Source organism: Gracilinanus agilis, chromosome 1 (assembly GCF_016433145.1).
Source record: "Gracilinanus agilis isolate LMUSP501 chromosome 1, AgileGrace, whole genome shotgun sequence".
Classification (NCBI taxonomy): domain Eukaryota; kingdom Metazoa; phylum Chordata; class Mammalia; order Didelphimorphia; family Didelphidae; genus Gracilinanus; species Gracilinanus agilis.
Genome location: NC_058130.1, coordinates 793,682,894 through 793,705,821, shown reverse-complemented (window position 1 = coordinate 793,705,821; position 22,928 = coordinate 793,682,894). Strand labels below are relative to the sequence as shown.

Sequence of the window (22,928 nt, the reverse complement as noted above, 5' to 3'; positions counted from 1 at the left end):
TGTTCTAAATCTAATAATTAGAGAAATGCAAATCAAAACAACTCTGAGGTACCACCTCACACCTAGCAGATTGGCTAAAATGAAAGAAGAGGAGAGTAATGAATGTTGGAGGGGATGTGGCAAAACTGGGACATTAATGCATTGCTGGTGGAGTTGTGAACTGATCGAACCATTCTGGCTGGCAATTTGGAACTATGCTCAAAGGGCTATAAAAGAATGCCTGCCCTTTGATCCAGCCATACCATTGCTGGGTTTGTACCCCAAAGAGATCATAGATAAACAGACTTGTACGAAAATATTTATAGCTGCGCTTTTTGTGGTGGCAAAAAAACTGGAAAAGGAGGGTATGTCCTTCAGTTGGGGAATGGCTGAACAAACTGTGGTATATGCGGGTGATGGAATACTATTGTGCTAAAAGGAATAATAAACTAGAGGAGTTCCAGGTGAACTGGAAAGACCTCCAGGAACTGATGCAGAGCGAAAGGAGCAGAGCCAAAAGAATATTGTACACAGAGACTGATATACTGTGGTAAAATTCGAATACAATGGACTTCTGTACCAGCAGCAATGCAATGACACAGGACAATTCTGAGGGATTTATGGTAAAGAATGCTGCCCACATTCAGAGGAAGGACTGCAGGAGAGGAAACATAAGAAAAACAACTGTTTGAACACATGGGTCGGGGTGGACATGATTGGGGATGTAGACTCAAAACTACCACACCAATGCAACTATCAACAATTTGGAAATAGGTCTTGATCAATGACACATGTTAAAACCAGTGGAAATGTGCATCAGCCATGGGTGGGGGGGTGGGGGGAGTGAAGGGGAAAGTAGGAGCATGAATCATGTAACCATGTTAAAAATGAATATTAAGGGGCAGCTGGGTAGCTCAGTGGAGTGAGAGTCAGGCCTAGAGACGGGAGGTCCTAGGTTCAAACCCGGCCTCAGCCACTTCCCAGCTGTGTGACCCTGGGCAGGTCATTGCCCACCCTTACCACTCTTCCACCTATGAGACAATACACCGAAGTTAAGGGTCTAAAAAAAATAAATATTAATAAATGTTTAAAAAATTATAAAAAAAGATAGCAGCTTTTGTCACTTCCTGCATCCACCTCTAATTTCAAGTGGACAAATGGCAGCCTCAACACTGCTTTGGACTCCCGAAAGGGCAGTCCCTTTGTTTTGACTTGTTACTTACTATCAGGTGTGGGTCACAGACCTTCCCCTCTCCCCTTTATTCTAAGTTGGGTGGGGTGACATTATTCCTGGTGGCTAGAGTCTAAAGGATGAATGAGGGTGAGCTAATTCCATTTACACATACCTGGCCCGCACTGGTGGTTAGCCTAGCCCGCTGACCCCGATCTCTGTAAGTGCTCCCCCTGCCCCTCCTCGGAGCCCCTCCCCCCGATGCCGGGCTGCTCCTGCCCCCACATCTCCCAGACACCTCGCTCTGGCTCATCAGGAAGTTTGAGAGGGTGGGTGAAAGCGGCCTCCTGGGCCGCTTGTGGGGTGGCAAAGGCTCATCGTCCACTGGCCTGAACTTCTTGTCCAGGAGCTTTTGGGAGGCCCCTGCGGTCCATCCTGGAGCCCAGTGAGGTCCGACACGGGTCTCGGCGGCCATCGACAATGACGTCTCCAGAAGGAGGAGGACGATAAGACTCCTAGAGTTCGGTGACTGGCCCAGCCTGGACGTCCAAAAAGCATCCGAGGGGATCTGGGCTGAACCAGCTGCCTCTCCACTTGCCCATGCCAGATCTCTCAAGGTGGAGCGAACCCAGGTCCAAACGCCTTCCCGGTGCTGATGCCCCTCCCTTCGCCCTTGGCTTGGCAACAAGGTGCTTCTTGGCCAGAAAACCTCTTAGTCTTTCATCATGCGTGTATTTTCTGTGCCGGCAGCCTCCAAAAGCTGAAGAAATGAGTGTTTCAGGGGGCCAAAGTGCCTCTCCGATATGCCAGCCTCCAGTGGCGTCCTGCACTCCCAGGGTCAATGGCCAGTGGCTGGAGCCTTCTCTTTTTGTGCAATCACCACAGCACCAAATCCAGGAATGGGGGTCTTTTACAGGAAACACATGGAAACGGAGAGCTCTCCACAGACTAAAAACTAGGAGCTGCAGCCGCAGAATCTCTTAGGCTTCCAGTGAGGTCAAAAGAGCAGGGGAGCAATCATGATCCCACACAAAACCAGAACAGGAGATCAGCAGGGAAAATCTGTTTTGCTAAAAGGTGCCATAGATAATGAAGTCACAGATCAGTATTAAACCAATATGCACCAAATGGAATAGCATTCAAATTATTTTTCCTTCTTTTTTGGTACTTAAATGTTTAGTGACAGACTGTATAGACAGAAGCAGTGGTGATGGTCATGTTACTTTTCTCTGCATCTTCCTTTCTCTACTCAGTTTTAAACTGGTGATAACAGGGACTCTATCTTATTCTTGTTTGTATTACTCAGAAGTCCTAGTGCTGGGCTTTGCACACAACAAAGTATTCACATTCTTCAAGGAAAAGTGTAAATGAGTCAAAGCAGGCAAGGTAAAGCTTTCTCCTCTCAGAACTAGATCAACTTAATTGTAAATAAAGTGAAAGATGTGTAGAATTTAGGGAAAATAAGATATGATAGATCTCTAGAGAAAACTGAATGGGAATATAAGGGATATACTATTTTTCTCAGCTGTACATGACACCTTCACAATAACTGACCATTTATTAGGGTATAAAAACCTCACAACCAAAAGCAGAAATATGAAATGTATCCTTTTCAGGCCATAGTGCAATCAAACATTACTTTCAAAATAGAAAAAGAGCAAATGAATGAACTAGGCATGTAGCTAAAAAAATTGGAAAAAGAATCAATGAAAAATCCTCAATTAAACATCAAATTGGAAATCCTGAAAATCAAAGGAGAGATTAATACAATTGAAAGAAAACAATTGAACCTAATAAAGCCAGGAGCTGGTTTCTCCCTTTCATATTTTGAAATCATTCAATTCCTTTATGTGTTGCTTTGAGGACAGGGACTATCTTGCTCTTTTGTTTTTGTATCCTCAGCATTTAGCACAGTGTTTGGCATATATTAAGTGCTTCATGAATACTCTATCTCCATGTCCCATAAGAGAAAGAACTGTGGTTCCATGAGTAGAAATAGAGAAGCTAGGGGAGGGCTAGTATTGTTGCATTTCTAGCATATACAGAGAGTCAACATCATGTCACTATTGTGAAATAATTATCCACTGTCCCAATATAGACAGTTTAGGTAAATAAAGTCGAAAAGCCAAATTTCTCCAAGTCAAGGTAGAATTTTAGATTTTATTGGAGGAGGGCCAAATCTCCAAATAAAATCGGAATCTCACATATATTACATAGTTGGACCCCAGAGAGAGACAATGCCTGGCAGCAGAGACAGTAACAAAGTGGATATTTCCAAACAAGTTTTATGACACATCACAAGACATAGCATCATATTATAGACCTTTTTTAGAAACCATTACCCAACCACACAGTTAATTAGTTAGTTCATTTAGGAAAACCCATATTTTTCTAAAAGTCAAATCACAAGATAATACCCTTATTTAAAGAATAGTGATGACCATTACCTCAGACTTATCTCATCTGGGAGGGGAAGGATGGTTATTTCCAAAAGGGAAGAACGTACATACTTGCACCATATCAGGACATGAATCTGAGATGGTCAGTATCTTAGGATAGAGGGAAGTACAAACTTAGGGAGGGGTTAGAAATCCCCTTAGAAACAATTTTTATGCTTATAGTTAAAACTTACAAAAATCATGAATTCTACTAATTGTAATTAAGATTATAATGGAATTATACTAATTGCTTTAGAATCACAATATTGATTATCTTAAACCTATCACTATCATGAAATCCAATCAAGTATAAGGGGATAGGGTTCTATCTTCCAGACATCACAGAACCAAAAAATAAAGACATCCTGTCTCTTAATTACAAGCAAATTCCCAGGATAGGGTTGGCTCCTTCCAGTGCACTGTCCGATCTAGGAAGACCTCTCCTGTACTGAAAGGCAGCAAGGAATAGGAGATAAATCTATGGACTCAGTAAGAGTAAGATCTAGGCCCAAATCTGACCTTTAACACATATTAGTTGTATAAGCATTAGCCAGTCATTTAGCCTTTCTATAATCCTGTTTCCTCATCTATGAAATGGGGGCATGTGTAGAACCTGCTCCTCTGGACTGCTGTGAGTCTCAAACAAAGCCTATAAAACCACTTTGTAAATATTAAAATGGTGTTAGCTATTATTCTCTGAGTAACTCTCCCATTGACAGCTGAGAGGCAGCCATCTGCCTCTGTGACCAGCTCTGCTCTGTCCTGCAATGGGCTCAGAAAGTTATTCTCAGACTGGTGTAAGGGTGAAAAAGGGGTTTTATGGGTTCAGTATATTAAAAGATGGTCACCAGAGGACTGAACTATTATCAATCCTCAATTAAGAATAATCTCAAGTCAAAATTGACTTTATGGAAGTTTATTTACAATTAGGAAGGTTGAAGGCAGGGAAATTGAGAGAAAGAAACTCTGGCCTGGACCAGAGGCCCAGACCAGGTAAGAATTTAGAGGCCCCAGCAGAGGGGCACAGAGGTTAATTAAATAAGGCTTCTAGCCACAAGGCCTTTTACAATTAAAGAGGCAAGAGAGGCCTCCCTGAGAGTAGAGCCTCCAGAAACACCAAGGGAAGAGACAGAGAGAGCCTAAATGACCCACGTGACAATTCAAAGGGAAGCACCCACCAGAGTCTCAGCATTCCAGCACTCCTCCATGAACCAGAAGAGGTCCTCACCAGATGCTCTCTTCCACTGAAGACTTTGCTGACTGAGGACCTTCTCCTTTTAAAGGGGTCACACTTCCTGTTCCTCCCTCCTAATTTGCATGTCCAATCACAATAGACAATTCTCATAGACCTGCCTAGTAGGCGGGTCAGTTGATTCTGATTCGTCCCTCACTCTAGCACAAGTGGGTTATGGACCTCCCAGAATTAGAGGTGTTCTTACCTTTGGTGATTAAATCTAAAAAGATGGGCTGTGTAGACAATATAATTATCACACTGGCATATATGCAAACGCTCTGAGGAGGAGAAAGGAGCTGTCTAGGAAACTTGAGAATGAATCAGAAGGGCAATAATCATCAGACTATTATGACAAAGCCTGAGGATGGGAATGGTATTAAACTTTCAGTGTGAACATCTACAACTCAGAAACTTGTAAATGTTATAAATCAAGGCTCAATTCATTAGTCTGTCAATTTTCTAAACTTAAATGACAGAGGAACTGTTAATAATGTAGTTTAACTTAAAAAGTATGTCCCCAAATCAATTGTTTAAAAAATATCCATATGGGTCTGTCCTTCCCCAACTGTTCTGATCACCCTCAATGATCAGACTTGTACTCATCACATCAACCTGCTGTTCAGCTTGTAATATTTAGAAATTAGATATTATATAATTTATATTTTAAGGTGTGGTCACCAGGAATCAATCAGATCTAGATTGATTCCATAATTAAAACAGACCCAAGTCAGGATCAGTTTTTATAGTAGTTTATTTACAATTAGGAAGGTAGAAGGTAGGGAAACAGAGAGAGGCAGAGGCTGGCCCGGGCCAGCAGAGGCCCGGACAGAGAGAAGGTTAAAAGGCTAATTAAACTAGGCTACAAGCCACAAGGCCTTAGCAATCAGAGAGGCAAGAAACCTACTTGAGGTAGAAAGACTGGAAAACACCAAGGTAGGTCCAAGGAAGTCAGCCTAACTCACCCATGTGACAATTCAAAGTGGAAGCTGCCTGAGGTCTCAGCGGAGATCCTTCAGCACCAAGTTCAAAGCGGGAACTGCCTCAACAGGAAGTTACCATCATACTTGAAGAGATGGTGTCTCTCGTCACTTCCTGGGGGTCCACCTCTAATTCAAGTGGACAAATGGCAGCCTCAATATTGGTTTTGGACTGCCCAAAGGGTAGTCCCTTGTTCTTGATATGTCACTTATTGTCACGTGTGGGTAACTCATCTCCCCTCCCCACTAAGGGAGGTGGGGATGACATTATCTCTGCTGGCTAGAGTTTTAACTTACACAAGCTGACCCATGTCTTCCTGAAACAGCAAAACATTCTTCTTCAGTGATAATTCAGGTAACATTGAGAAGGAACACTCACTCCAGAAAGGAAACAGGATGCTGCAAATTTCTCTTCCTCTGCCCCTTGCCCAAAGAAAACAATCATAATGTTCCAGTATGTTGACTGCATGATCCCGGTGCTTGGCCCACTAGAGATTTTAGCAAAAATGAGAAATGTTTTTCCTAATTATCCAACATGTGTGGGCATCACCATTGTGAATATGGCTATCATGATCAGGCTGAGACAAAATAATAACATACAGTTATATTCTCTTATTCATGTATTATACACATAATAAATTTCAGACCCCAACCCAAAACATTACCTTTCTGCTACATGTTGACTAATTTGGGTGAGCATAAATATCCCTGAGAAGGCTACAGAGCAGAGCATTTACTCTTTGCAAGAGGAAAGACCTAACTGTTTTTTGGCTAAGATAGCCTGAGGAAGTAGTGAGATTTTATGTAGTTTTGGGGGAAGCATGGACTTCATAAGGCTTTTTTATTCGTAAATCCTCTCAAATAATGTATTAAGTTCTGTGCTCAGGCTGAAGAGCCTTGCACATAGTTTATTTGTAAAGTTCCTCTTTCTAACACGAAGTATCTGATGTTGGGAAAGATGTTTGCTTTTGCCAAAGACCAACCCTCATTCAATACATTCATAAGGTTTCTCTCCAACATGAATTCTCTTGTGCTCAGTAAGTTGTGTGTGCTGGCTAAAAGTTTTTCCACACTTATCACACTCATGAGGCTTTTCCCCAGTATGAGTTCTCTGATGGCGAGTAAGCTGTGTGCTCTGGCAGAAGGCCTTCCCACATTTGTTACATTCATAAGGTTTCTCTCCAGTATGAATTCGCTGGTGAGAAGCAAGGGATGAGCTGCGATTGAAGGCCTTCCCACAGTCACTACATTCATATGGTTTCTCACTGGTATGAATTCTGCGATGGTAAGAAAGGGATGAGCTGTAGTTAAAGGTCTTTCCACATTCACTGCATTCATAATGTTTCTTTCCAGTATGGATTCTCTGATGTCGGTTAAGTTGTAAGCTCAGACAAAAGGCCTTTCCACATTCATTACATTCATATGGTTTCTCCCCAGTATGAATCCTCTGGTGCTGAGTAAGTTGTGTCCTCTGGGGAAAGGCCTTCCCACACTCACTGCATTCAAAAGGTTTCTCTCCTGTGTGAACTGTCTGATGTCGAGTAAGTTCAGTGCTCCGGCTAAAGGCCTTCCCACATTCTTTACACTGATAAGGCTTCTCTCCAGTATGAATTCTCTGATGTCGTGTAAGGTGTGAGCTCTCACGGAAGACCTTCCCACATTCATTACACTCATAAGGTTTCTCCCCACTATGAATTCTATGATGGGAAGCAAGGGACGAGCTGTGTTTGAAGGCCTTACCACACTCACTGCATCTATAAGGTTTCTCTCCAGTATGAATTATCTGATGTCGGGTAAGTTGTGCGCTCTGTCGGAAGGTCTTCCCACATTCATTACATCTGAATGGTTTTTCTCCAGTATGAATTGTTTGATGTCGAATAAGATGTGTACTCCGACCAAAGGCTTTCCCACATTCACCACATTCATACAGTTTCTCTCCAGCCTGCACTACTTGAAGAGAAATTATAGAGGAGCTACTGTAAAAGGCTTCCTCATATTCACTGCATTCATAAACTTTCTCTCCAGGGTTTAGTTGATAATACTCTGTAAAGTCAGAGTCACAAATGGGGGATTTCCCAAGTTTGTCATGCTTACAAACTCTCTTCTTTGAACAGATTTGGTGACTTTTATTCAGGTCTGAATATAAGCCCAAACTCTTTCTGGATGTATCACACTGATAGAGAATCTTTTCCACAGAAATTCTCTGTGGAAAAAAGATTGGCCTTAGATTGAAGTGTTGGCCACATTTATTACATTCCTGGCCTCGTTTTTTATTGGGAGGATTCCTTGTATTAACCTTGAATTGCTGAAGATGTTTCTCTTCATTTCTCTGCTTCTCTTCCAACCAGGCATCACACTGCCAGGCTTCTTCCACTTTGGGGATCCAAGGGCAATGACTTGTAACTGTTTTCTGGGATGATTCTTCTCTACAAATGCCCAACTTTGGAGATGACTCTTTGTTTTCACAGCTTGTTTTCCAATCTGAAAAAGATATATGCAAATGCCACATATAGACTCTCTTATTTTTCAATCTACCACCTGGAAAAATGGTCATGGAACTTTAAAATTAATATTCTATTTTTGTATTTAAATAGTCCCTTGTAGATTGTAAAAGGCTTGCACAGTGACCCTTACAACACATGTACAAGACAACCTATCTCCTGACTCCAGGTATTTTCTCAGGCTGTGCCCCATGCCCAGCATGCTCTCCCTTCTCATCCCCATCTCCAGGCTTCCCTGGCTTCCTCTGAGTTCCAGCTAAAATCCTACCTTGTATAAGAAATCTTTCACAGTTACTCTTAAAGCTACTGGCTTTTCTCTGGGATTATTTCCAGTTCTTCTCTTCTATGTATGTAGCTGTTTGAATGTTGCCTCCTCCATTACTGTAAGTTCTTTGAGAGTCATGAATTATTTTGGTCTTTGTTTGCATCTCTAGCACTTTGGGTAGTGCCTGGCACATAATAGGTGCTAATTCAATTCTTTCTGATTTGACTTACAAAATTATCATTTAGGAAATAGAGAATTATTCTATTTTTGAAATGAGGAATTTTAGACTCAGAGTGAGTGAGTAATTTGCTCAAGGTTATATAACTATAGCTAAAAGCTAAGGCAGGGATAGCTAAGTGGATAGAATACCAGGTCTGGGGTCAGAAAAATGAAAATTTGTGAGTTCAAGTCTGGCCTTAGACACTTAACAGTTGTGTGACCCTGAGCAAGTCCTTAATCCTATCTCTGTCAGTTCCTCATCTATAAAATGAACTGGAGAAAGAAATGGCAAACTATTCCAGTATCTTTGCCAAGAAAACCCCAAATGGGGTCACAAAGAATTGGGCACGACTGAAAAATGACTCAACAATAACCACCACAAATAGCTAAGCAGTAACTGAATCCAATGTTCTCTTCTCTACGTTATCTCCTCAGGGAAATACTTAAGCAGAGGCTGAATAAATATCATTTAGGGATGTTTTGAAGCTTTCCACATTGAGAGAGGGATTGGACTGAAATGTTCCATAATTTCCTTGCACCCCTAAGACTCTAGAGCCTCCTTATTGAACAGACACATTCCTGAGGCCAGGGAAAACACCACCAGAGCTCAGTCTGATTTCAAGTATCTGAGCTATTCCTTCTGTACTGGGGAAAGGCTCCATTTCACTTGTCTACTTTAGGGAACTTAACATTTAAAGTTACAAGTACAATTCCAAGAGAACATCTGCTCCAGAGCAGGAGATGAGAGCTGAGCATGGGCTGAAGTACATCCTTGATTTTGGGTTAGATTCCAAAGTCTTGGAAGGAAGAATAAGTAGGATGTTATGAATTAATATGCTCCTAGGGAATAAGACAAGGGGGAAAAGCAATAGCATGAGAATGAATTGAAGACAACAAAGAGAAATGTTTCTGATGAAGAGGAAAAAGAAGAGCTTTCTAAGAGACCAAAGTAGATGCCCAAGATACCCAGTGACTCACTTGGGCTTTAAAAAGACACACAGAGAAGGCAGATGGTCAAGGATAAATACACAGTTTTGAGCAGGATGTTAGTAAACTGGAAAAGAATCAGAAGAGGGCAACCAGAATGGGGAAGGGCCTTGGGTTCTGAGGACTGGTTGGAGGAAGTGGGCATATTTAACCTAGAGAAGAGAAGACTCAGGAGAGGCACGGGTTTTCTTCAAATCCCTGAAGGCCTGCCAAGGTGAGTAGGAGATTAGATGAACTTTGTTTGGCTCTGGAGGGAGGGCAATAAGGGGAAACTGCCAAGACAGAGTGGCCTGCTGTAAGGAAAAGCTTTCTAACTCCTGGAGCTGAACAAAGTGGAGTGTGTCGCCTTCAGAAATGGCGAGACTCACCTTCCTCAGAGAATCCAAGTTTAGGCTAGCAGGCAAGGGTGGTGAAGTGGGGATTCCTTCATGTTTAGGTCAGACTAGTTTGCCCCCAAAGTCCTCCTGAGGTCTTTGAGCCTGAGGCTTTCACCATGGGGTTGCTTTTTTTCCTTTGCACAAGGAAGCATTTGGTCAAAATAAGGAACAGATAGAAAACAAATCTTCCCTGAGTATTCTGGCTAAATATCATTCCAAAGTCACAAAGATTTTAAATAAGTGTGGAAGAATAAGATGCATCTGCCAGAGATAAGCATTCAAAGAAATGGGTCAGCAAAGAAAGTAAGAAATGTATTAAGTGCCAGTCCAGCTCTGGAGAAACAAATGAACTCTGTTGGTGGAGCTGGGAGTCTGTATCATCTGGTGGTAGTGGTGACAGTAGGAGGCAGAGAGGGAGAAGGGCCAATATACAGCAAGAGCCACAAGACCATTAGAAATTTCTGAACCAGTGACTGGCTCTAGAACAAGAATGCTATCTCTGGCTATGAGATGAGTGAGAGATGACGAAGGCCTTCTTCCTCTACAAAAATCTTCAGGCAGCTTTCTACTAAATAGCCCAGGTGAGAAGCAGGCCACAGAACACAGGGCTAAGTCAAAGGACTATGCCTCCTCATCTTCATTTCAGAAGAAACCAAATGAACCCAGGAAGTTCGCCTCACAACATCCTAAGGGTCACCCCATTTACAGGCCCCTTTTCCAAATATTTCAGCAACATGGCCCTGATCAGCTGTTGAGGAAGATTTGCCAGTTAGGGCAGAAAAGAAAGCTTTCCTCCAAACTGTTGGCTCCTGTCTCACTGAGCCCTAAGGAACACGGGACTGAAGGAAGGGCCACTCAGTGGCCTGTGTAGGCCACTAGAAGCTTTGGGAGGGCCCCAGTGACCCCCCCCCACCCCCCCGATGGGCTGGCTAAGCTGTCACTGGCCAAGCCTCATCAGCCCAGCTTCCCTCACTCACCTGCACACCTGCATCTTGGGCCTTCTCCCCCTGCCATCCAAGGTGCTTCCCCTCGCTCCAGCTGGGAGATCACATCTGGTTTAGACACAGCAAGCCCTGCTCATTGAAAAATGTTGATTACAGCAACTACTACATACTTTTCCCATCTAACCACCCAAATTAACCTTTGCGCACACACATACTAGCCAAATATCAAAATTCATAAACAACATTTCTCCCAAATGTATCTTACTTTTATAAGTTTTAACCAAGAAAGGAAGCAGCTAAATGGTTCAGTGGATAGTCAGGCCTAGAAATGAGAGGTCCTAGGTTCAAATCTGGCCTCAGACATTTCCTACCTGTATGACCTTGGGTAAGTCACTTAACTCCCATTGCAGCCCTTGCTTCTCTTGTCTTGGAATCAATGCACAGTATTGATTCTAAGAGGGAAGGTAAAGGCTTAAAAAAAAAATAAAATGCAAAGTATTGGAAATGGAGAACATTTTCCCTGCAATCCTACTGCTATCTCTAACCCTGCTTCTAATCTGAACTCTGTGTCTAACCTGAATTCTATTTTGAATCCCCCTGTCTTTGGGGGAAAGTGGGTATTCTGGGAAAATTCAATGGGTGGGACAAAAACTCTTGGGAAAATGATTTGCATTGTGTTTCTAAAAAGTAGAGGAAGGGTTTGTAGAAAGAAAACTGATTTGCTCCAAAATCTTTATTGCTCCAAAAGTCTATGAAAAAGGAGTAGGATGTAGTGGCTGATCCTGAAGGTCCCTTCCAGCCCTAAACCTATGATCCTATTACCCAAAGGGATGTAGAGGTACAAGTTCCCTGGTGTTGGCCCCAGAAGGGGCAGTACCTTGTCTTTGTCATATACCAGGAGAAGAAGGAAAGGATCTGCCTCACCCAGACAGAGCAGGTTCCTAAAGTTCTCCAGCATTACGTCCCTGTACAGCTCCTTCTGAGAGAGATCGAGGTGCCCCCACTCCTCTGGAGTGAAATCCACAGCCACGTCCTTGAATGTCACCCATTCCTACAACATATATATATATATATATATACATATATATATATATATATATGCCTGAGTTTGGTCAAAAAGTGGTACTTTGTGTAATAATTACTGTAAATACTTACACAACTCTGCAAAACTTTTACACTCCAAGACTACAAAAAAGGGAACATCTGTCCTGTCCTAATGCATTTCAATTTCCAAATTCCCCGTCTATCCTGCCTTAATTCAATCCTATGAACATTTATTAATCACCTACTAGGTGTAGGTGCTGGCAGTCCCTGGGTCATAGACTGAGAGCTGGAAAAGACCTTGGCAGTCCTGAAATCCAAATGCCACCAAACCCAGGAAGAGGCCCAGGGAAGTGAGGTGACTTACCCAGACTCATACAGCTGGGAGTTTCCCAAACAGGATTTGAACTTGGGTTTTCCTGACTCCAGGCCCAGCTCTCTGTACTCGCTGGCTCCCCCCTGCTGGCCTCACAGAGAATTAGCCCTCCTGAGTTTGCCCTGTGGTCCCCGCTAGTGATCCCATTTCCATTGTTTGAACTTCATTTTCCTCATTAGGAAGAGAACATACAACTTATACTCAATGGTACTAAACAGAATAACTTACAAGGCAAATGTTTTACAGATCTTAAGAGTGTTCAGTGAAGTGACTCAGGGGAAAGAGGATCAGGCCAAGTGACAGCAAGTCCTGAATTAGAATCTGGCCCCAGACACTTGCTAGCTGAGTGACCCTGGGCAAGTCACTTCACCTCCATTGCCTAGCCCTTACCACACCCCTACCTTGGAACCAATACACAGAATTGATTCTAAGTCAGAAGGTATGGGTTAAAAAAACAAACCCAGCATGCACTATAATCTGGTTCTTAGGATATTATAGCTTATTTTGCACCCCTGATCATAGTCACAGTAAGCCCTGTATTGTACCTACAGGAGGCCTGAATGTTGTTCAGAATGAGTGAACCCCTAGATGGACTGATTAGTAATGGACAAAAGCCAATTAGGAAGGATTCTTTATGGAGTGAACCATATAGTCCCTGGATTAGAGGACAAAAACATACTCTTAGGGCAGAGACAGCATTTTAAGAAAGTGGAAATTCCTACTAACCTGGGGAATCCTGGCTATGAGGATCACAGGGGCCATGTTCTCCCTCTTGTTGTAAAAGAGGAGTCCTGGCTTGGCAGACCTGGGGAGAAAACAGAAGCATGAGTATGCCTATGTCTGCCCTTCCCTTGCTGTTTGCAGATTCAGAGCTGAAAGAGCCCCATAAACTACACTGCAAAGATGAGTATCAGAGAAAACCCAAGAAGCTGTTGTCAACATTCAATAAACAAGAGGGCAGCTAGGTGGCTCAGGGAATTGAGAGGCAGGCCTGGAGTTTACCTGACTCTGGACAAGTTACTTGGCTTCTATCACCTCGTCCTTAGAATTCTTCTGCCTTGGAACAAATGCATAGTATTGACTTTAAGGTGGAAGGTAAGCATTTAAAAAGATAAAACATTTAATAAACAATATGTGTATCTTCAATGGCAAGGCACTGTTTTAGTCACCGGAAGCTTAAATACCAGAGGACAGTCCCTGCCCTCCAAATTTTATTCAACAGACAAGCAAAGAGAAAGTTAACTGGAAAGGGACAGAGCTGGGAGGCAGAATCAGGGAAGACTTCCCAGTGTCTGCAGCACTTGAACGGAACCTTGAAAGATGAGGACTTAGAGAGGAAGAGGGATGAAGAGAGGGATTTCCACAAACTGAGGATTAAACTTGGTGACTTTAAAGAGGCTATAAAAGGAAATGGAGTTTAGGGAGTAGTAGTAGCCCAATCTAGCGGGAGTTCAGAGTTCAGGGGAGGAGAGTGACGCAAAATCAGCTGATGGGGAGGCTGGAGATGGACTAAGGAGAGCCTTAAATGCCAGGCTCAGGGCTGGGTGCCCTGGGGAGGTCTCATGCATCCCGAGTATTCTGCTGGCAGCGGTGCAGATGGTTAGGTCAGATGTTGAGCTCCGGCAGTCCAGTGAAGCCCCTGGATCCTTCCCAGAATTACATTTTCAAATACTCAGGAAATGTTCATTTTCAGTTAGGGTTAGTGAAAAATAAAGGCTTCTTCCTCACCTCACCCCATACGAGCCCGAGGCCCCTAAAATTTCTCTGTGATCTCCCTTGGATTTCCGGTTAACAACCCTTGGTTTGGAGAGAAGTGCAGTGTGGAGCACGGATTGGCATGGAGGGCACATCCCATGATGCCAAGGAAGGGCTCATTGTGAAGCCAAGCTAGGACAGGGGGCGATAGCCCCCGCGTGTTGCCCAGCCCAAGACCCCGAGGCCGGGGAGCGTCAAGATGCAAGCTTCAGGGTTGGCTCATGCGGGATGCTCCCGCTTCCCATCTGGGGGCCACACCCATCTGCTTGCCTCTGATTGGACTAAAGCTCTGATAGCCCTGCCTCCTCTCAAGTTGTCCAATGCGAGAAGCTCCTGTGGGGGTGTGGCCAAAGACAGGCGCGGACTGATGGCCACTGCGCAAGCGCCAGGACTGGACCCGCCTCCTTCCCAAGCACGGGCGTAAAGGGGAAAGAGGGAGGGAGGCTTAGTCTGGCTGCCTGAGGCCACAGCTTGGAAACAAAGGGGACCGGGAAGTCATTCAGACCGGCGTCCTGCCAGGCTGGCCCTGCCTCACCTCAGGATTTAAGTATCTGGCTCCGGCGCCGGCTCGTCACGGTCCAAAGAGTGCCTAGGGGACTTGACTTCCGGGAAGCGAAAAGGAGGAAATGATGTAAAGGTTTCTTTCCCCTGCTCTGGGCAAGGCTTTATGGGAAATGTAGTGCCGCATTCTGGAGAGGTCGAGCGCGTTCGCTTGCAGGTCAGCCTGAGGCGGGAAGTGGAAGAGGAGATAATAATTGAGCTCTGATCCTGGAAGATGGCCCCTCCCTGTGTCTTCCTTAGGAGGGGCCGCCTTCTGCCACACCGGAGTCGCTGTGCCCTAGTCCTCGGAGCTCCAGCCCGCAGGACCCACCTTGGCTGGGGCATCCGAAGTGCCAGCATTCGTCATACGTGGGTTGGGTTAGGTTTGCCAAGGCTTTACAAGCCGGATCTTCCTGACTACCCGGGCAGGAGGCCTCTAATGATTCCCTTTTTACAGCCCAGCAAACTGAGGCGCAAATGACCTGTCCAGGATCCCGCAACTAGGAAGCACCCGAGCCCTACTCGGGGTCAGTGTTCTGTCCTCTGGGCCCAAGGCGTGCATGTGGATGGACCAAGTACCTGGAGCAGTGCCGAAATTCTACTGTCAGCCACAGCCTCCAGGCTGGCTCCACAAGCCTTTGTTAGCTGCAGGCTGTGTGCAAAGACGGCGCTGAGAGTCCCTGGCTCCAAGGCACTGACGTTCTCTGGAGAGAAAAGGGCAGAAGGAACCCTTGGCCAGGCAGCACCAGCGCTGTCACAACTATCCCGGAGAAAGAGATGTCCCAACCCTTCATCTGTAGAAGAGCCTGTGCTCTTCTTCCCAAGCCTCTCTCTCCACACTCCCTTTAGTTTTCACCCCTCCTGACTGATGAAAGAACAGTCCAACAGCCACAGAGCCTGGTATGTTATCAATTAAAAGTCATTCAACATTTACTAAGCACCTCCTGGGTGCCAGGAACTGTACGAAGCTAAACTCTGGGGCTACCAAAAGGCAAAAGGCAGTTTCTGCCCCCAAGGAGCTGGTTATCTAATAGGGAAAACAACATGGAAACAAATATATATACAAGAGGAATAGGAAATAACAGAGGGCCTGCCCCATATTAAGAGGTCGACAGGGAAGGCTAACGGTTTAAAAAAAAAAAAAAGGATTTAATTGAGCTTAAAGGAAACCAGGGAGTCAGAGGTCAAAAGGGAGGAGGGAGAACATCAGGCAAGAGAGGTAGCCAGGGGCCAAGAAATGAGTGTCTTGTTCATGGAACAACCAGGAGGCCTATGTCACTGAACCTAAGAGGATGTGATAGGAAGTAAGATGGAAGAAGATTGGAAAGGTAGGGGGGATTTAGGTTCTGAAGGACTTTGAATGCCAGAGTATTTTATATTTGATCTTCGATGTGATAGGGAGCCACTGAGAGTTTCTTAAGCAGGGAGGTAACATGGTTGAACCTGTGCTTTAGGAAAATCACATTGTTTTCCCCCAACTTATCTTCTCTTTCCAGGTATAATATTATCTCCAAGAGTACTAATTACTCTTACTAATACAGCCCTCTCCTCTGTGTTCTCTGGCTGCTCAAATGATGAGGAATTCACTTTTCTCTACATTTCCTCCATACTTATCCCTTACTTCCCTGTTGGTGAACCTATGGCACTCATGCTGGAGGGGGCTGCTTCCCTCCCCCTCTCCACTGCACCTGAGGATATTTTGATCTTTATCCTCCTCTCTGCCCAATAGCCTAATGGGAACACTTCCTCCCTCTCCTGTGTGGGGTAAAGGGGTGGCTCACATGTGGTGCGAGAGTGCAGTTTGGGCACTTGGTCTCTAAACGGTTAGCCATCACTGCCCTACCCCTGGAAACAGACCTATCTCACTCTAGTCTTTGTGTCTCTAACACCTAGAAAAGACCCTAGCAAATAGAAGGCACCACATAAAGTTTTGTAGGAGAGTGGGCTGGATTGCTTTCAGAAAATTGCAAAATTCCTTTAATGTCCCAACATGTTTCCTAGAAATAAAGGCCTCTCTTTTGTTTTAATAGCAACATTTGACTGAGGATATTGAAAACAAAAAACTAAAAATTAGGATCACACTAAGGACAATGAAAAGTTGAGTGGAGGAGGAAAGGGGTGTGAAGACCTCAGCTTAAACTAGTGACTGCCTTGGAGGAGAAGAATTGGCATAAAAGATGTGTGCTGATTAAATCCTTGGGTACCTTATTGGTAGCTGGGAATTGATCTAGCCATGCTAGTGTGAAGATAGGATTAACTCTCCCCTTGCCTATTTTTAAATTAATTAACAAAAACTGAAAACACCCCTCCTTAACACTTAAGTAGGGGAGATTCTCAAGTCAATTACTAAAGTGGGTGACAACTCCAGAAGTGACTGACCCCACCCCTACCCCCAACCCCTGGCAGGGCTAAGCAAATTTAAAGACTGTGATTGGCTCCCATAAAGTGGAGGAAGGGATAGGAAGTGATGTGGAAAAAGGACTATAAAAGTCCTGAACTTCCTGTCCAAGGGGGTCTTCAGCCTGAATCTTGGGCTTGGAGGATCTTGGACTGGGACTGCAGCTTGTAGCTATGACTTGGGACTTTGACTTGGGACTCTGGATCTTGGACTACCTCTGGTAAGATTGCTCCTGGGGTAAGACTGCTCCTGGATCTTCTCCTTTGGAGCTTCCCTTGGATTAGTGAGAAGTGACCCTCCTTTCCTGGCTTCTGGAGTAGTTCCAGAGAGGTCTTCCCCTCTTGGAGGAGGCCACGTGCGTGGAACCCCTGTTTAATTCACCACCGGGTTTTCTGGCTGACGTTTAACAAGTCCTCTCCAGCTGACCTGGGGATCTGAGCAACATTTAGGCTAGACATCTTCTCTACCCTCTTTTATATTTCTCTACTTTCTCTCCTCCCACCTTTTTGTAAATAAAACTACTAAAAGTCATTTTGGCTTGAGCTATAACATTTTTAAATCAGCGACCAAAGTATTATTTTAAAATTCTCATATATTTAGTCAAACCCTTAATTTTAATCCTTTACACTAGATAGCAGCTGTACATGCTTTTGACTTAGCTATCCCACTCCCAATCTACTGAGCCACCTGGCTACCCTCTATAGTGCCTTTTAAAATATAAGCTGAGGGGGCAGCTGGGTAGCTCAGTGGATTGAGAGCCAGGCCTAGAGACAGGAGGTCCTAGGTTCAAATCCGGCCTCAGACACTTCCCAGCTGTGTGACCCTGTGCAGGTCACTTGACCCCCATTGCCTACCCTTACCACTCTTCCACCTATAAGTCAATACACAGAAGTTAAGGGTTTAAAAGGGGAAAAAAAGAAAAATAAAATAAAATATAAGCTGAGCAATAAATTCCCTATAAAAGCTATGCCAATCTCTACAAAACTCCCTGTTTTCCTCTTCATTTGGAATAATTTGTTTTTTCATCTTCTGTATTTTATTCTTGGGAATTCCCTATTCTTTTTATTAGATTATTTATTGCTATCTTTTGTTTTATATATCATCTAGATTTCTCCTGGAATTTCTGTCCCTTGTCTCTTCCAGAGTCATTCCTTATAACATAGTTGTGATAATTAGATTAAATCTACACTGCCCATCTTTAGATTTAATCACCAAAGGGTAGAACATCTCCAATTTTGGGAGGTTCTAACCCACGTGTGCTAGAGTGGGTGACAAATCAGAATTGACTGACTGCCCCCTAGGTAGTCCTCAGAGAAACGTCTGTTGTGATTGGACATGCAAACTAGGAGGAAGGCACAGGAAGTGATGCATAAGTGACCCCTTTAAAAAGAGAGAGTTGAATGAGTCAGGGAGGTCTTCTGGTGAAGGAGCTCTTCTGGTTCGTGAAGGAGTGCTGGCTGGGATGCTGAGACCTTGGTGAGATTGCTCTCAATATCTTCCTTTAAAGACTGAATCTTCCTGAACTTCTCTTAAGGAACTTCCCTTTTTTAAATAGAGACTTTGTGACTGAAGCTTTTGCTTCATTTGCCTCTGGGCCTCTGGCCCTCTGAGTCTATGGCTTTGGGATCAAGCCCAGATTTTCCCTCAGCTGAGGGTTAATTAGGTCTACCTGGATTAACTAGGGAATTGGAGAAAATTACCTACTGTGTTAGATTCTTATTTCCTTTTTTCTTCTTCCTCTTCTCAATTACAAATAAATTCCCATAAAAGTAAATTTTGAATGTAAGGGGGGGAAAAGGGGTTTTATGGGTTCAATATATTAAAAGATGGTTGCCAGAGGATTGAACTATTATCAATCCTCAATTAAGAATAATGTCAAGTCAAAATTGACTTTTATGGAAGTTTATATACAATTAAGAAGAGAGAGAGGAAATAAGGAAATAAGAATCTAACCCAGTAGGTAATTTATTACAATCCTCTAATTAATCCAGGTAGATCTTAACCCTCAGCCAAGAGTTAGAAGGCCAGAGGTCCAGAGGTGAATGGAGCAAAACTTCATTCACAGAGTCTACTAAAAGAATTTTCTTAAGAGAAGTTCAGGAAGATTTAGTCAATCTTTAACCCACCACGTGGAATTCAAAGAAGATATTTAAGCAGTCTCACCAGGGTCTCAGCATTCCAACACTCCTCCATGAACCAGAAGAGGTACATCACCAGATGCTCTCTTCAACTGAAGACCTTAAATGGGGAAATTTCCCCTGGCGACCAATCTTTAATATATTCAACCCCAAAACCCCTTTTACCCCATTACATAGTTTAAAAAAATTTATTTGGTTATGTATAGAAACAATTTTTGACAATTGTTTTCTGACATTTTAGGATTCAGATTTTCTCCTCCCATTCCTTCCTTCCTCCCCCTTCCTCAAGTGTTAAGTAGTCTGATATAGGTTATACTAGTGCTCTCATGCAATATATATTTCCATATTGCTCATGCTATAATAGAAGACACATATCACAGTACATTAAAAAATTCACAAAGGAAATAAAGTAGAAGATGGCATACTTTGATCTGTAATCAGACCCCAATAATTCCTTCTTTGGCTTTGATAGTTTCCTCATGAGTCCCTTGTGGTCATCTTGGAGACTTGCCTTTCTGATAACACTTTAGTCCTTCATAGTTAATCATTGTATAATATTTCTGTTACAATATACTTTTTTCTCTTGGTTCTGCTCACTTCACTTTGCATCACTTCATTTAAGTCTTTCCAAGTTTTTCTGAATTTAACTTGTTTGTCATTTCTTATGGCACCATAGTATTCAATTACAACCTGTCACTATGAAAATACACAGAACTACCGAAGTAATATGGGGATACAGGTTTCACTTAGACACCTCAAAACCCCAGATTGTGTTTTAGAGAATAAATAAAAGACTCATTTTTCCTGCATCTTGGGTTCTAGAGACCCAGTAATGTGCCATCATCATCCCATCTCTAGTCACAGAGGCCCTGTTGTTGAAAGGGTATATAAAGCCCAGAACACATCTCTCTAGGAGGCATAAAGGTGAAGACAATAATTTTATGAAATTCTGTTGTTGCCAATATTTATTATATCTTAAGTCAGAAATTTATTTACAAAATAGAGAGGAAACAATAAAGTAGAGAAATGTGAAGGGGAGAGAAAAGTTATCTATCCTATCTTAATCCAGGCAGAGACTGATTAGCTCTCAACCAGGAAAGCTGGAAGTGAGTAATCACAAGGCCTCCTCCAAGGTTGAAGCTAGTCTTTCCAGAAACTAGGAAAGGAGTTAGTCTTTCCCTCACTCGAAGTAGTCCAGGAGTCAGAGTCCAAGTGGAAGCTGTAGTCTCCAGCTAAGCTCCCTTGAAGACTCCCCAGGCAGGAGACTATCTCCACAAGACTGACCCAAACTGCAGTATTCATGACTTTTTATGGTGACTTCTTATCCCTGTCCCTCTTCACAGGGGGGAATCACAGTTTCCAAATTGTTTCACACTGCCCCAGGGGGCGGTGTTTATGGGAACCAGTTATCACCTTCTGGAGGGGTGAATATTCATCAAAAACGTTCATAGGTTCCTGGCTAATTGAGTTTCTGAGAGTATAAACTCTGATCATAGGATTTGCAAGTTTGGGACTGAGTTAAAAGGGTGGAGCTCTCTAAGTAAGTGACTTGTGAGTTCTCTAAGTAATAAAGGATTCCCTTTCACAAGTGCAAACTCAGAACAAAGAAGTCCTTTTTATAGAGGCAGCATTCCATTCACCCTGCCTCCTTCAGCTACTCAATTTGACTTAGCCATTTGACTTATTCAAATAAATAAATCTCTTATTTTTAAGCTAGCTATTGGAGTCTGTCATTCTTGTCAAAGGCAACCTGTCCAGATCCAGGGTTTTATCTTAAAGCTCTTCCACAACAAAAGTAGTTATAATGAGTCTTTAATCAAAGTAGAAAAATTAATCTGGAAAGTCCCACAGAACCTCAATCCAGAGGCTTCCACTGAACTACAGAATGCAGTGTGCTTACATAGATTATGAAGAAAGGGAAGGGCTTATCCCGTCACTCACATGGAAACTACACTAGCCACAGTCTAAAATGGCTGGGAGAGGCCTAGATGCAATAGCCAAAGACTAGGATACCTGGGAGTAGCCTAAATACAAAAGGAGACCTAAGACAAAAGGTGTATTTAAGATTATGATTACACCTGCCAATCCTATCGAAGGTGATCAAAGGGTGATGGACAGTTTATATTTCAGTCTGGAATAAGGGACAGGAAGGGGATTTCTTACAGACAGACTGTCAGGGATAAGGGTCAGTTTGTAATTTCATAAAATCATGTTGTCAAACCAGACACCATAATTTTGTTCAACCTTTCCCCAATCAGTGGACCATCCTTCAGTTTCTAATTCTTTGTCATCACAAAAAGAGCTGCCACAAATTTTTTGGTACTGTAAGGGTTAAAATAGGAGTTTTGAGAAAATAAGAGAGCAGCTTTTAATAACTTAAGTTTTAATGAGAATATAGTAGAGTTATAAATTGGTATTATCTCTTTAAGCCAGAGAAAAGAAAACTTTTAGTAGCTTTTAACAATTAACAATTTAGTTTTATTAAACTAGAGATAGTAAAAGAATATAGTAAAATAAATATAGTAAAGGAGAGAAATATAGGAAAGAGACAGAGAAAGAAATTGTCCAATACCTAACTAGCTACCTTATAACTACCTATAACTGCTTATAACTGCTATTAGAGAAAGCCCAGCTGATTACCCTTCAGCTCAACTCACCAGGCAGAATCTCTCTCTCTCTCTCTCTCTCTCTCTCTCTCTCTCTCTCTCTCTCTCTCCCAACCACCAAAAAATTACCAACCCATACCACAAGCAACCAACCCCCAACTACCAATTACCAACCACCTCCCAAACCAAAAAAGGTCAAAAAGCCCCTTTCAGTCCTCACAATGGCCTTTTATATCCCCTTCTTACCTCGCTTCCTGTCTCTCTGGTTTCTACTTCCTTTCACTGTGGGCTGGTATATCTTTATACATCTCCATATCCCCAGTTAAATCAGAAGAAAGGGATTAAGAATTCCCTTTTATAGTACAGATAGGTCTGTCAACCTGGAAAATCACAGAACCACTAAAGTTGTTACAAAGAACAAGTCTTTAACCAGGACAAGGGAGACAGAGCTCTTATGGCCACCACAGAGTCATGTGCTCACAAACCAATACCACCACACCAAGCTAGGCTCTGGAAACAATATCTCTGGGGAAATGTACCAGTAATGGGAATCTCTGTTATGGAAATTGCCATCCAACAAAAGAACCTGGGCTCCTATACTTTGGGAAGTATAGTAAAGTAAGGACAACTGAAGAGTTACATCTGGGCTTGAGAAAGAGGCTGTAGCTTCCTGCTAGGGTATCTGGGAGAGACCCAAATACAATGAGAGAAACAAAGAAACCAAAGAGGGCACTTAAAATTTGAATATTGTATGAAGTGAAATATCTAGGGGACCTCCATCCCAGCTTTGATCCTGCACACCCCAGGGACTCAAGGTAGGAGATCTTGACACAAGCTTCAGCATTCTAGACACTGAGTTGCCGTGGAGGGAGGAGGGAACATTTTGAAAAGCCAGTGTAGAAAGTGGAGGAGCTCACTCGTGTTCTCTCTCTCTCTCTCTCTCTCTCTCTCTCTCTCTCTCTCTCTCTCTCTCTCTCTCTCT

General features: G+C 43.1%; 1 protein-coding gene across 1 annotated transcript; it reads right to left on the bottom strand.

Annotated features, from left to right (window-relative positions):
• Positions 1–1,665: 1,665 nt before the first annotated feature.
• LOC123230514 (zinc finger protein 883-like) lies at positions 1,666–12,141 on the bottom strand. The gene is made up of 4 exons (XM_044656651.1): positions 12,054–12,141; positions 11,126–11,221; positions 6,796–8,280; positions 1,666–2,057 (listed from the first exon to the last, which is right to left on the bottom strand). The coding sequence occupies exons 1-4, from the start codon at positions 12,139–12,141 to the stop codon at positions 1,666–1,668; spliced, it is 2,061 nt and encodes a 686-aa protein (XP_044512586.1).
• Positions 12,142–22,928: the final 10,787 nt, after the last annotated feature.

Excerpts from the sequence above, each read along its gene's own strand:
- LOC123230514 (XM_044656651.1), bottom strand. The coding sequence starts at position 12,141 with ATGGGTGACATTCAAGGACGTGGCTGTGGATTTCACTCCAGAGGAGTG. Across the intron at positions 11,222-12,053 it reads AGAAGGAGCTGTACAGGGAC|GGCTTGCTGTGTCTAAACCA; the intron begins GTAATGCTGGAG and ends TTCAATGAGCAG. Across the intron at positions 2,058-6,795 it reads TGGAGAGAAACCTTATGAAT|ACCCCCATTCCTGGATTTGG; the intron begins GTATTGAATGAG and ends TTCCTGTAAAAG.